Source organism: Colobus angolensis, unplaced genomic scaffold, assembly GCF_000951035.1.
Source record: "Colobus angolensis palliatus isolate OR3802 unplaced genomic scaffold, Cang.pa_1.0 Scaffold86, whole genome shotgun sequence".
Classification (NCBI taxonomy): Eukaryota; Metazoa; Chordata; class Mammalia; order Primates; family Cercopithecidae; genus Colobus; species Colobus angolensis.
The window spans coordinates 4,257,054-4,272,816 of record NW_012122487.1 but is presented as its reverse complement, the minus strand read 5'-3'; the positions used below and the strand labels follow the sequence as shown (position 1 = coordinate 4,272,816).

General features: G+C 37.1%; 1 protein-coding gene across 1 annotated transcript in view; it reads left to right on the top strand.

Annotated features, from left to right (window-relative positions):
* ADAMTSL1 (ADAMTS-like 1) overlaps nucleotides 1–15,763 on the top strand; it is a 441,112-nt gene that overhangs the window by 176,053 nt on the left and 249,296 nt on the right. Inside the window, exons 6-7 of the mRNA XM_011930366.1 lie at nucleotides 1,016–1,090; nucleotides 4,628–4,785. Coding sequence (XP_011785756.1) covers nucleotides 1,016–1,090; nucleotides 4,628–4,785 — 233 coding nt within the window. The remainder of the gene's footprint in view (nucleotides 1–1,015; nucleotides 1,091–4,627; nucleotides 4,786–15,763) is intronic.

The following is a 15,763-nucleotide window of genomic DNA, read 5'->3' as shown; positions in this document are numbered from 1 at the left end:
TATAAAAGATAAGTAGTATAAACAAAGAATCACACAGGGCTTCTGAATATGCTGGTAAATATTTTTAAACCTACCTTTCTCTTGTCTTCTGAAGTGCCTTCCTATCCATTTGATCTTGGACTATGCATTATAGTTCCCAGAAATTTCATTTCTTTATCAGAAAATCCTCTATGCCAATGTCAGAAGTTTTGGGTGAGGGAGTAAATAGTATAATTTAGGTGAAATTGAAACTCTGCAGTGCCATAAAAATATAAGATGCTGTCATTAGAAATGGAGTTCTGAATAAGAATACCTATAATATATTTGAGATGCATATTAGCTCTAATTTTTAAAAATGTCTGCTTCTAATGAATTTAAGCTCAATTTATAAATAGAGTGAAAAGAAATCCATTATAAAGTGATCTGTGGTTCAGTCGATTTCTAAAAAAATATTTTTAAATAGCGTGTGTGTAGAGAAATGTTAAGAAACATTTGTGGGGTACTCGCTACATATAGTTTTAGGGATAGATATTGTGAAGGATATTTAAGAACTAGAAGGCATGATTTCTGCCACTGGGGTGTTCAGAGCATACAAATATGTCTTCCCTTTCTCTTATCTGTTCTACTCATCCAAGATACTCTGCTGGAGAGAAGTCCAGATTTTAATGTAATAAATTCATCCTTTAAACATTGAAATTTATTTTTATGTTTTAATTCAGCACAAGTGTTTTTGATCACATAAGACCAGATTTTAAAATCAAAAATGAAAACTCTCAAATTAATTTTTCAGTATATCAAAATTCCTATGTTTTAAAAGGCCACATCCTCCGGGAGTTAACTAGTGACTAGCATCTTCGGCATATTTTATTTTGAGGAAAGTGAAAATGTTGATTCCTAAATAATGGCCTTCACATTTCAAACACTTTTTAAAAAACTGTAATTTTTAAGGTATGTATGACAGTGCCTTTATTTAGAAGGCGATCAGTAATTTTGTGTCAAGTGACGTGCTTTCAGATTTCACTTTGTCTCTCTCTAGCGGATGACGCTGTGGTTGCGATTCCCTATGGAAGCAGACATGTTCGCCTTGTCTTAAAAGGTCCTGATCACTTGTGTAAGTAACTCTGTTGTTTTCCTTTGGGAATTGGGAATTGTAGTCATTATTACTTATTTTGTGTTCCCAGAAAAGATTAAAACACAAGAATACACATCTTTCTACTCTATCATAATATGATATTTTGAGTGCTTCTGTTTATCTTTTAGCTGCCTGATGAGATGGCAGAAAGCCCTGTGGTAATTATCTTTAACCACAGTCATCCTGAAAAATACAAAATAGATGCTCCCAATGGGTTGTTCATGGGTTAAGCACATGTTTATGCTCTTGTTAGTATTATATCTCATTCCCTCTCTTCTTCCTTTCCAATCTCAATCTTTTTTGCCTTCCCTCTCCTTTTTTCTTCTTTCTTCCAACCCCCTTCTCTCTTCTTCATTCATTCTCTTTTTCTACCTACTTTCATGTTTCATTACTTCATCAAACCAGAGGAATACAGAAACACCAAACAACCTTAACACTGTAGCATTTAAAGAAAACCATCATGGTGTAATTAAGCATCCCATGTATTAAAGAAAAATTCAGGGCCCTCATATCTTAAAGAAAGCTACTGGAATTCAGGATTAAATGGTAATCATAACCCCAAAGATCAAATGGCAGCATGGCCCCTCCAGGATTTGTGCAAAAATTGATCTTCAATCATGCCAAGGCAGCAGTACAGAGCCACCTATTTCTTATTATTTAGTGTTGTTTAGATACAGAGCTGTAAATTACAAGAAGAAAATTATAGGCTATAAACAAAGAAGAGGATGAGAGGGGATATGAGAGCATTTTCTGTAAAATTCAATTTCACTGAAAGGCTTCACTTCAGTTGGTTCCTTGAGCATTTCTGATCTCCTCCACGGTGATTGTTCCTGGGTTTCCACAAGGCCATCTATCATCTGTCCTTTCTCCCCTCCCACACAAATGTCTGTGAAACTAATTTAGATAGCAAGCATTATTTTTTAGTAACTGGATTATGAATGAAATCATGCTAAAAAGGCAAACAAGAGGAAGACAAATTGAAGCCCATAAAGGTCAAGATCGCCTACAGTAGTCTTTCTAAAAATAAAAATAAATACATTTCATGGAAGAGGTGGGATTTGAAAGGCCATGTGAAGTAAAAGAATAAGTAAGGTACAGTTCAGGCAAAACCAAAAAATGCTGATAAGTCACCTTCTATGTATTCAAGTTTGTTTCTAATCCTGAACAACCCTGTAAAATATGGTGTTCATATGTGAAAAGATAATGTATGTGTGTGTATTATTACCATTCAAATGATTCATTTTTCCCCATTTGAGAATTGGAGAGGGCTAACTTCTAATGTAACAACTCCACTCAAAAGCAGTACTTTTGTGAGCAGTAACAGATACTGGAATAAAATATTCAGGCCAATATCATCACCAAGTGGGGGACTGACTCTTCATTGCAGAAGAAAGAACCCATAGGAGTAGATTTAAGAGGGAATTTTTTTTTTCTTTTTTTTTTTGGAGACGGAGTCTCGCTCTGTCGCCCAGGCTGGAGTGCACTGGCGGGATCTTAGCTCACTGCAAGCTCCGCCTCCCAGGTTTACGCCATTCTCCTGCCTCAGCCTCCCACGTAGCTGGGACTACAGGTGCCCGCCACCTCACCTGGCTAGTTTTTTGTATTTTTTTAGTAGAGACGGGGTTTCACCGTGTTAGCCAGGATGGCCTCAATCTCCTGACCTCGTGATCCGCCCGTCTCGGCCTCCCAAAGTGCTGGGATTACAGGCTTGAGCCACCACGCCCGGCCATGGAAATTTATTTTTATAAATGTATTAGTCTCCTAGATTTCCTAATTATGTGATCACAAAGAAGCTGAAGAATTGGCCTTGTCTGATTTAATTATCCTAAAGATTTGATGAAAAGCAAACTGGAATCTGCTTTTCTCTCCCAACAAACATACTATTGGTAGCATATGTATAACTAAATTATTTTTCCTTGTGTGTTCTTTTTTTGTATTTGAAATATAATTCAGCAAAATAAATGTGGGAGTAAAGGATACCCTGCTTCTCTTGTAGCTCTTTTGCCCTTCATTCCAGAAGCTGGTATAGTGCGAAATCAACCTTAAATATTTTGGACCAAACCAGAATAAGATGAGGCGATCTAGTCTGCCCCCTTGGCTCATCTTTAATTAGATGTACCTTGAGAAGGACAGCTGTAAGCCTCTTGATAAATGGAATTAGAAGCTCAGATCAGGCCTACAACTGCAAGATTTTTCTAAAACTAAGTTAATTGATATCCTAGAAATATTTCTACAAGTGCCTGTGAAGCAGTTTGAGGAATGAAGGCTAGAGGAAGGAGATTTAGTGCAGTTGCCTTCCCCTGCGACAACAACTGTGATTTCCTCCCTCCAATATTCCCTTGATGTGCCCTATATTCTTTGGTGGGATCCCCTCTGTTCTGAGGAAAGGGAGTGAAGTCTGGCTTACTCTAGAAGAAGGGCTCCACAGACTTCATCTGAGAGTCACTGGGCATTTAATTGAAGACCAAGATTTTCCAGCTGTTGATATTCCTTGAAGTAGAGAACTACAAGTAGACCACCTCTACAATAATGTAATACAAGTATCTAGGTACTTGAGTGCCTCCACAGACCTTAAAATTGTTTTAACCCAGAGCCCCACCCAAGCACTCCCATTTTTCTGCTGAAGAATCTTTGCAAAAACCAAACGTTCTTGTCGAGTTTTGGAAACCATTAGCCTTAGTACATCCATCTTTCTTCATGCAACACAACAGACAGTTGTTCTAAATCACTCCTCAGTGGCATGAGAACTTAGTCTTCTCTGAATCACACATCATAATTACCATCATCCCCAGCATGCTGTGATTTTCTACAACAAAACATGCTTCATAGGCTTTGTCATTGGCCAAATCTGGATTTGAATGCTCCAGCAATAAAGGTTTTTTTTCTATCTTAAGCACTTATGAAATATCTTATATTTGCATAAAGCTAAACTAAGTATCAAAATGAATTTTAAAAAGAGAGAATACTGAAAATGATAGCTCCTGTTCTTATGTGACTATTATTTCTTCATTTTGAGCAATAGCATCAGTGCAGTAAGTAACCAGAAAGTATAAACACAGGTTAATGCACTAATATAAAGTCATACAGGTACTGAGACAACTCAGAGATACACCCTGGATCTTGTAGAGCAAAAAGAAAGCTGAAGAGTATCCTAGGCTGAGGGTCATCAAGATTGTAGTCAAAAAGAGATGTATGAGAATTGGTTTACTCAAAAGAATAGGGTTGCAGTAAAGTAGGGTGCCCAAATAATGTCATCTGGAGAGTCAAAGATTTTTTTGACAGGAACCCTTGAATGCCTGGCTAATGACTTTTAAAATAATTTCAATTGCAGCATAAATTCCTATGTGACTCAGCAGTGCCTATATATTTTGTTGATATCACAGTTTCAATTTTGTCAGTCATATAAAGAACGATGTGTCTCCCTTACTTAGCTCTAAACATTGTTGCATGAAATGTGCTTGCCTGTGGTTGCCCCAGGAACATCTTTCTCTCATCTTCATGTGTTTGATTATGTAGATCTGGAAACCAAAACCCTCCAGGGGGCTAAAGGTGAAAACAGTCTCAGCTCCACAGGAACTTTTCTTGTGGACAATTCTAGTGTGGACTTCCAGAAATTTCCAGACAAAGAGATACTGAGAATGGCTGGACCACTCACAGCAGATTTCATTGTCAAGGTGAGCCCAATTTAGATACCTCCTTTTCAAGCCACGTCCAAACTGATGTTACTTATAATTTCCGGAGCAGAGAGAGACTTTAGGTTCTGACATATGTTTGGAAAGCCTGTTTTTCACCCAGGAAATGTTTAATCTGAGGGTGTTGAGCTAGCTGCATCCTGGACTTTATGAGAACATATGATATTTTAAGGTCATAGGAAATCTTTATTATATAATTAATACAATCTTTGTTATATAATTAATAAAATAACCCCACCTAAGAAGCCAATGTATCATAAGTTGGTGGCTATAGATTGTTTTTAAAATAGTTTGGATACAGTCGTTGACTTATATAGGCTATCCTCAATAAAAGAGAAAAACAAACCGATTATCCACAGACTTGGTCAACTCATCATGCTTTCCAATGGCAAGTTCTGTCTTCTTTTGCACTGGCAAGAAAACTAAGTTGTTTCCTTCTATCAGAGCTTCCCTACTCTTCAAGGTAATATAAAACACATTGCTGGAAGCTACATGCACATTCTGCTGGAAAAATGTACACACTAGAAGAACATTTGGGAATCACAATAAAATAAAACATATTTTTTCCTTCAGTAGGTCAGGAGGACCTGAAGGATTTCAGCTGTAAAGCTGTAAAACTTGTAATGTGTCCAGGACTCCATAAATTTTTCATCATGGGACCTGGAGCCAGAGGACATTTGATTTAAGCTAAAGCTTGATGACCCCATGGCAGCTGGAAGTAAGAATGCATATAGAAAAATACAATAGGCAGTAAGGTTGGAGGGAGAAAGTTTCCAGAATACTGTCCTCCGTCTCCATCTGCATGGTAGTTCTCTTTAATCCAGTCCAGACGCCAGCCACATGAACGTGAGCAAGAAGCTACAAGCCATCAGAGGTAGCTCACAATAGAAATGATGCTGTAGGTAGTTAAATGATTTCCGTTAAGCAAGAAAATCCAGTAAAGAAGTGAAAGATGTCTTTATTCTTTGAAGCCCTTGGAGTACCATTAAATAGACCATGTATACTATAGTAATTTCCCTAGTGGCCTTGTGAGAGTTAATACACATACTGAAATTATGTAACTGGATTCAAGCAATATTACTTACATTGGAACAGCTCACAGCATTGTCAAATGTGTTACATCTATCCAGTTGCCTTCTGCACCTCACCACTTGGATAATAGGCACAACAAGCCCAACATGCCTAAGTTTAACTTGAGCCCCAGATACCTTCTTTAACATCTTTATTTTTTTAATCTTACAAATTAAGACACTGTCTACCCAGGCAAGTGAGAAACCTTTGATTCACCCTGATTTTCCCTTCTATGTGCCGTCGGTCAGGCTTCATCCAAACTGTCTCTCAACATTGGTTTTTCTCCTCCATCCTTGCTGCCACTGTGTTAGCACGGGCCTTTACTTTTTGTCATCTGAACTAGTACCATGGACCCTGAGCTAGTTTCCCAGCCTCTATTTCATTGCCTATGTTACCTTCAGAGTGCAATTCCTAAAACCCCTTCCCTAATTATTCATAACCCCTCACCTTCACTCATTGCCTCTAGGTTAGAAGACAAATCCATAGCACAGCATCTGTTACTCTCGTTTAGCTGGATTTTGCCCACCTTTCCAACCTCACCTTGGACTTTTCCCCTTCTGTTTCAGCCCTGAATGATGGGCAGGTCCCCCAGCACCTTACACTCACATAACTCATTACCTTTGCAGGATGCTGTGCCCTCTACCTGGAATGCTCTTATCGTGTCTTCTTCCATTCTCTTCACTACCTCTTACTTCTTCTTCAAGATCTCCTCCTTCTAGGAGTATTATTTGACTCTACTCCAAATTTCTGTCTGTAACTCTGCACCTCTGTGTTCCTTGAGGGAAGAAACTGAATTGTATTTGTCTTCATATCTCCGTGAGAAGAACCCAATAAGCACTAACAAGTGCTGGATGAATAAAGAACTTTTGCCATACAACAATTGTTTAAATAGAGCAGATGCTGACATCTCTATTATACCCACAAGGAAACTTAGCTTCAGGAAATTTGAGTGACTTGCCTGAGTTCACACTGATGGGAAGCCAGCACTGAAAATCACATCTCTTTACTTCTGGTCCAGAACGCTTTCAATAGTTTGTGTTGCTTCTAAGAGTATATATCTTTTTCTTCAGTGTTTCGTTAGAAAACACTGGGAATCAAATAAATGTAAAGTTATTCTAAGATAGATTGTGTGATTCTTAAATTAATTTACTTAAACTTTAAAATGAGCCAGATAATTTAAGTATATAGAGAAAAAAAGAAGAAAATGATCTTTTTTTCTAGTACTTCATAATGAAACAATTTTCTCTTCCCTAATTTTCATCAGAGAAATAGCTGAAAATAAGATATTACTATTGGTTATTATTTTTCATGACTTAAGTATTACAATTATATATATATCATATGAATTAAGCTTTCAGTAGCATTCAAAGTATAGTCTCTTTTGCATCATGTATATAACACACATATATAGTTGATTAATCAAATCCTCTGTATAGATTTAAATGGCCATTTACTCAAGTCTCAAACCAATCTCACCTTGATAAGCGTCATTAGAAACACTGAAATCCATCTTCACAATAAGCAAAATAGCATCCTCCTTGAGATGAGGTCATTACCCTGGCGATCCGGTGGTATGAAGTCAGGTGACTCAGAAAGTGGAATAAACCAAACATAGAGCAGAAAGCCATCAGTGTGGTGCTTACACAGAGGCCATGAGTATCTATTTCTTCACAGAGAGCTGTCCAATGGCTATTTGAAGATTTTTTTTTTAAAGGCATGGAAGGATTTTATTTTTGAGATGTGGACATGTCTCTTAAAACAGTCTAATTGAAACAAGTTCTCTTTTATTTTTTATTAATTAATTTTTAATTGACAAGTAAAAACTGTATATTCATCATATACATGTTTTCAAATATGTATACTTTGTGGAACAGCTGAACTGAGCTAATTAATATATGTATTACTTCACATATTTATCAATTTTTTTAGTATACTTTAAGTTCTAGGGTACATGTGCACAATGTGCAGGTTTGTTACATATATATACATGTGCAGCACCCATTAACTCATCATTTACATTAGGTATATCTCCTAATGCTATCTCTCCCCGCTCCCCCAACCCCACAACAGGCCCTGGTATGTGATGTTCCCCTTCCTGTGTCCAAGTGATCTCATTGTTCAATTCCCACCTATGAGTGAGAACATGCAGTGTTTGGTTTTCTGTTCTTGCAATAGTTTGCTGAGAATGATGGTTTCCAGCTGCATCCATGTCCCTACAAAGGACAGGAACTCATCCTTTTTTATGGCTGCATAGTATTCCATGGTGTATATGTGCCACATTTTCTTAATCCAGTCTGTCGTTGATGGACATTTGGGTTGGTTCCAAGTCTTTGCTATTGTGAATAGTGCCACAATAAACATACGTGTATGTGTCTTTATAGCAGCATGATTTATAATCCTTTGGGTATATACCCAGGAATGTGCTGAGAACACTTAAAATCTATCTCTTGGCAATTTTCACAAATACAATACATTGTTATTAACTACAGCCACCATGTTGTAGGTAGATCTCTTGAACTTATTCCTCCTAACTGAAATTTCGTATCTTTTAACCAACATTTCCCCCACAATTGACTTCCACCCCAACCTCCTGGCAGCCAACATTCTACTCTGTGTTTCTATTGGGTCAATTGTTTTAGATTGGACATAGAAATATTATTAATATCACACAGTATTTGTCTTTCTGGGCCTAGCTTATTTCATTTAACATAGTGTTCTCCAGGTTCACCCACATTGTCAAAATGACAGGATTTTCTTCTTTTTTTAAGGCTGAATAGTATTCCATTGTGCATATATACTATGTTTTGTTAATCTGTCTATTGATGAACACCTAGGATGATTTCACATCTTGGCTATTGTGACTAGTGCTGCAGTGAACATGAGAGTGTAGATATCTCTTCAACATACTTATTTCATTTCCTTTGAATATATACCCAGGAGTGAGATTGCTGGATCATATGGTAGTTCTATTTTTCAAATTTTTTAAGAAATCTTTATACTGTTTTCTACAATGGTTGAATCAATTTACATTCCCACCTATAGTATCCAAGGGTTCCCTTTTCTCTACATCCGTGCCAACACCCATCTTTTGGCTTTTTGATAATGGCAATTCTGTTAGGTGTAAGGTGATATCATAGTATTGAATGCCTTTTCCTGATGATTAGTGACGTGGAATATTTTAAAATATGCTTGTTGGCCATTTGTATGTCTTCTTTTGAGAAAAATCTCTTCAGATCCTTTGTTCATTTTTCAGTCAGATTGTTTTCTTGCTATTGAGTTGTTTGAGTTTCTTGTATATTTTGGATATTAACCCCTTATCAGATGTGTGATTTGCACATTTTTTTTTCCATTCTGTAGGTTGTCTCTTCACTCTGTTGATTGTTTCCTTCACCGTGCAGAAGCTTTTTCTATTTTTGCTTTTGTTGCCTGTACTTTGGGGTCATATTCCAAAAATTGCCCAGACTAATTGAAGATTGTCAGTATGTTTTCTTCTAGTAGTTTTATAGTTTCAGGTCTTACATTTAAGTCTTTAATCCATTTTAAGTTGATTTTTGTGTATAGTGTGAGATATGGGTCTAATTTCATTCTTCCACATATGAAAGTTTTTCCAAACACTACTGTCCTTTTCTCAGCAACTTTGTCAGAAAATCAATTGACCTTAAATTTGTGGATTAATGTCTGGGCTGTCTTCTGTTTAATTGGTCTATGTGTTTGTTTTTAGACTGGTACCATGGTGTTTTGATTACTATAGCTTTTCAGTAGATTTTGAAATCAGGTTGTATGATGCCTTTAGCCTTTTTCTTTTTTGTTCTAGATTACTTTGGCTATTTGGGGTATTTTGTGGTTCCATTTTAATTTTAGGGGTTTTTTTCTATTTCTGTGAAAAATGTTATTGGAATTTTCATGGAGATTGCATTAAATCTGTAGATAGTGTTCGGTAGTATGGACATTTAACAATATTAATTCTTTCAATTCATGAACATAGGATATCTTTCCGTTAATTTGTGTTTTCTTCAATTTTTTCATCAATGTTTTATAGTTTTCAGTCTTTCACTTTCTTGATTAAATTTACTCCTAAATCTTGGGGGGTTTTGGTAGCTATTATAAATGGGATTGTTTCCTTAATTTCTTTTTTGAATGGTTTGTTATTAGTGTATAGAAATGCTATTGATGTTTATATGTTGATTTTTTTATCCTGCAACTTTACTGAATTTATTGATTAGTTCTAACAGTTCTTTGGTGAATGCATTATATATTAATTTAAGCACCACATTACTTTTTGAAAAAGATATGCAGGAATCAGAATGGCTACTTGTCAGTATCTCCATGAAATTTTATTGCCAAAATACCATTTTTGTTTATTTAAAAGGAAAAGATTTTTTTGTGCAAAAGGAAGATTTTCTGACAGTGAGCAATTGTCATATATTGTCCTTGGTTCCAAAATAACGTTTTGGAATATCCTTCTCTTGCCACCTTTAAAACTGGACTGAATTCTCATCTTGCTTCCTAGAGGAGCATTTCTTCTAAAAATTTTAAGCTTGTTTCGTTGGCTCTACATACATTTTGACAATGCCAGTTTAGTGTGGTAGAATAGATAATCTGATGCTTACTGGGTGTGTGACCTCAAGGATATTGCTTTGCCTCCTCGAACCTGTTTACTCCTTTATGAAATGGTAATAAAATACTCCTCACTCCTGAAGGAGCCCTTGTGGGGGATTAAAGGAGATAATGTGTATAAAAGTGGATAGATCCCAACTACTTACTTTCCATCTTTTTGAAACACTTTAACTTTCAGTCAAACAAATCACTATACTCTATCTAAACAACAGCAGGAAGCTGCTTTGCTGAAGATGGTGAAAGGCTGATGCATTTACCAGTGATATACCCAGGAACAATTTGGCAGATGTAGCCATTAAGATAAATGGCTATGAGAGCAGACTGGCAGTGACATCTGTCAGTACATTAATTATTAGAGGTGATCTGGCCATCATCTGGATAACTGGCTGGCTTAGTATCCCCTGCCTCCCTTACCATGCCATGTGCATCTTTTCTGAAGCTGCAGACCCAAGGAAAGAGAATGACTTTCCCAGGTAGAAGAGTCCTTCTCAGTCATAGGTCCATTCTTCATTAGAACCTCCAACTCAGCTCTACCTGTAAAAGCAGCTAAGATATTTTGGTACATATTCTGGTTTTGCCCATTTGAAAGATCTCTGCAGAAAGCCAGATTAGACAGAGAAGAAAGTCACTGATAAGTATCTAAGCTACAAAAGTAGCAGAAACACACAACCGAAGAGAAAACAATAGGATACTCAGAGCTAAGAGCACTAACTCATAATTCATGCACTGATAACGAGAGAACACTTATTTCCTGCAGAGGACAATTTTAAAAAGGTATTGCATTTCTATAGTTGGAAATTTTGGTTAGGAAGATTGGCATCATTCCAATTGTTACCAAAATCGCATCTTTGAGAATTCTAAGGGAACAGAAACTTTGTGATTTTTACTTGTATTACTTAGAGTATTAGGCAAAGACGATGCCTTCATATTTTGTTCTAGACAGCCTTGAACATAACCTTGCATACAATTCAGGATACAAAACTTGTTTTTATTATAAGAGGAAACAATACAAGGAGTCTGGAGAGAAATCCCATGTGCAAAATAATGGGAATTTACTTTATTAAGTTTATAAAATTATATATATAATTTTATATATATAATTATATACATATATTATATATTATATGTATATAATTTTATATAAAATATATATAATTGTCTCTCTATATAGACAATTTTGAAATAATGATACATACCATTGAATACTAAAGAAAAAAAGACACAGAGTGAAAGCTATAGATATGCACTACAAGCTAATATGCTTAAGAAAGCCTTTGTGGTGGGTGGATCACTTGAAGTCAAGAGTTCAAGACCAGCCTGGCCAAAATGGTGAAACCCCATCTCTCCTAAAAATACAAGAATTGGCTGGGTGTGGTGGCAGGCACCTGTGATCCCAGCTACTCAGGAGGCTGAGGCAGGAGAATCATTTGAATCCAGGAGGCAGAGGTTGCAGAGATTGCACCATTGCACTCCAGCTTGGGTGACAAGAGCAAAACTCCATCTCAAAAAAAAAAAAAAAAAACAGAAAGAAAGAAAGCCTTTATGATACTTGGGCAGCCTATAAATCTTGGGTAGGATTGAAATACAGTTAGTCCTCTACTGACAATAACCAACAACAAATTTTTGACTTTATTTTGGTGCCACAGCAATATACATTCAGTAGAAAATGCATTTCAAGTGCCCATACAACCATTCTGTTTTTCACTTTTAGCACAGTACTTAATAAATTATATGAAATATTCAACACTTTATTAGAAAACATGCTTTGTGTTGGATGATTTTGCCCAACTGTAGCCCAGCATAGGTGTTCTGAGAACATTTAAGGTAGATGTGGGAAAGCTGGGATGTTTAGTAAGTGAAAATGCATTTTCAACTTACAATATTTTCAACTTATGATGGGTTTATCAGGATATAACCCCATTGTAAGTTGAGGAGCATCTGCAACCAATTCTTTTATCCACTGGAGGCTGAGCATTGGCCAATATTTAATCCCAGATTGGTTTCGCCCTGACACACAGCATGTTTCTAGACAGTCTCCCCATTTTCGTCAACCCGTACTTATAGAAGGGAAAACCATTGTCCTAAGCCATGTGTTCTTGAGAGGAAAAGTTTAAGTCAACTGTAGGAAAGAGAAGAAGTGAATAGTACTGGTTCATTTTCCTACGCAACTTTTATGGGTAGTGACTCCGCCAATAAATATGCCCCTTTTGCTGATAAATGTCAAGCGTTTCGAACTGAGCTAATCAGAATATACTGCATTTCTCGTCAGATTTCACACATTGTTTTGCCAATCACACAGCTAGGTTTAGGATGCAGAGACAGAGAACTGGTTCCTCATCTTTCTTTCACTCTTGAGAGCTGCAGATCCCTGCCCAATCCTGCCTCGCTCCCCACCACCACAGTACTAAGCTGAGTTCTGGTCATTGGTTTCCTGTCCTTGTCATCCATCTGACCACTGGGACAGTCCTTCAAGTAGGCTGCAGTCTGCTTTGCCACTCAGTGTCTCCTTCCTGACAAATCTTTGCCACCCTCTTTGTTCTTTAGACAACATTATACCTGTTGTTTCCAGAGAAGTATCTCTGATCTACTGCCCTACTCAAGGGTTGGGGGCAGCATTAATCATAACCCTGAACTAGGTAGGTTGGGCACAGTGGCTCATGCCTGGAATCCCAGCACTTTTGGGAGCTGAGGCAGGAGGACTGCTCGAGCTCAGGAGTTTGAGACTAGCCTGGGCACCTTAGTGAGAGATCCCATTTCTATGAAAAAGAAAAAAATAAAGAAAAACTCTGAGCTAGGGTTCTATGGGCTGAACTGCACTATTTTCCAATATGGAGGTCTGGAGTTCTAGAAAAACTGGAAAACTCTGTAAGAAGTATGGAGGTAAAGTTGGGTACTAATATTTTTAAAATCATTTTTAATCTACTAATGCCTAATCTTAGCATTTCCAACTGTTAAAATTATCAGGTATTTCAAACAGCAAGACGACTGAATCTGTTTCCTTCCTATAGTAAGTAGCATTTTGGCAAGCCCTCTTCACTATACTATCCTGCCTAAAAGACAGCCTTCCAAGGAGGGTAGAAAGTGCTTTAGGGTTGGGTGTGCTGGCTCACGCCTGTAATCCCAACACTTTGGGAGGCCAAGGCAGGTGGATCACCTGAGATCAGAAGTTCGAGACCTGCCTTGCCAACATGGCAAAACTTCGTCTCTACTAAAAGTACAAAAAATTAGCTGGGCGTGGTGGTGGATACCTGTAATCCCAGCTACTTGGGAAGTTGAAGCAGGAGAATCACTTGAACCTGGGAGGTGGAGGTTGCAGTGAACCAAGATCCTGCCACTTCACTCCACCCTGGGTGACAGAGCAAGACTCCATCTCAAAACAAAGTGCTCTTGGATAAACATTGTTTTGTAATAATACTGTTTCCTTTTATGAAACAGTGTCATTTGATGATCAAGTGATCAGTAACATCTTCAAGGAAACTGGCAGATATATATAAAAAGATAATGACTCATTAAATAATTTATCACAAATAATAGTTTGAAATTCCAAAACTACCTGAAAGGTATATAATTCAATTGTTTGTTCATTAATGCATTTGTTTATTCAGCCATTATTTTGGATACCTACTATGTGCCAGACATTGTAGATGACACTGAAAAGTGATGAGCAGGATAAATGTACCTGCCTCCATGGAGTTTATAGCATATGAAGGAGAAAGATGATAACAATTATTTCAAAATGTGGTATTTATAGATATATAACTGCTATAAGGAATATTTTATTATTGTTCCGTATCTTTTCAAGCCCAAACAAAAGCATTTTAAAATAGTCTTAACAGCAGTTCCTGAGGATACAGTATCACTGTCAACTACCAGAACAACCCAAAATTGAGTCTAGTAGACTGACACATTTAATAAAGAGAGGTACCAGTTTTTCATGTTATTCTCTCCCTAGCAGGCATACTGATGTATGTTCACTGTTCCCAAGCTTTCCAAAGTCATGACATCCCTGTTGCTCTGAGAGCAGTGTGACCAAGTCATATAACACTGTGGATCCCAGCTCAGAGGTACATAGTAGTGGCTCACCTGTGGGTTCCTTTTGCCTCCCTGTCCTCATGAGAGCAGCGACTGAAGAGCTAAGCTGGGTTGGGGGGACCACTGATTGCCAGTCCCCTTACTGGCCCATCTGAGGCAACAGTTTCTACATTAGTGAGAGAAAGAAACTTAGGGAATATCCCAAAGCTCACGAATTGCCTTTTCCCAATGAAAAAGGAAAAGGTGCTTTCGCAGTGCTTTATCTGGAAAAGCCTTTATGTGCTTAATGATGTTTTCATGTGCTTATGATATCTTCTTGACTCCTTGGATTTTACATGGAATTAAAGCTCAACCATAACCCCCCATACTCATTTCTATGGTCTTCCAGCTCTGTCATGACAGTGCAGTCAATCGCTATGGAAAAGTTTTTGTCTTGTCTTTTCATGTTAGTGTGAGAAATCATTGTGTTGAATTAGAAACACTGAAACATTGTGATTATAGGAAGAAGAGTGTGGTTTGAATACACTTTTCTATTAACATAAGGAGGTCAAAATTACATATACCAGATGTGTTTAGCTCCCTAGACCAAATGTGTCAAACTGAAGCTTTCTAGAACAGAGCTTCTCCAAGTATTATGATGTTATATCCTCCTCACTTTGGCTGTAGGAAGCTAAGATTTTTTCCCTTACTTCCCAGGACTCAGGTTAGCATTCCAAAAAGAACACCTGCAAAAACAAACAGAAAAAGCAAAAAACAAAACAAACAAACAAAAAACTCATCTCTTTAAATCTAAACAAACGTTCTAGTCTTTTATTTTTTCATGAATCTTATGTTTAGATGAAAGTTTTTTTCTAATAGCTTTCCAGTGTGATAACCACACATCCCAAGAGAGCTAGAGACTTTTGTAAGCTTAAAAAAAAAAATTTAAAAAAGAACTTTCCAAGGAGTGTGATTAATACTACAGCCCTAAGCAAGCAATTAGGTAGCCTTGTATCTGACACATAGAAATGAGAAATAGGAATCTATAGGCAGTGCTCTTTTTTTGTGAAAGACACTGTATTGCTTCAGCTGTTTTTGTTTTAAAGAGGGAGCGGTATCACTGTTTATTCTAATTGGAAAATACGTGAACACTCTACAGGTCAAAATCCCAGGGTAATATGAGACATTCTGTAGGGTTCTCTCTTCCTTCTTTCCACCTCTCTCAGACTTTCTGGGAAACTTTTCCATATTCCCATCTAAA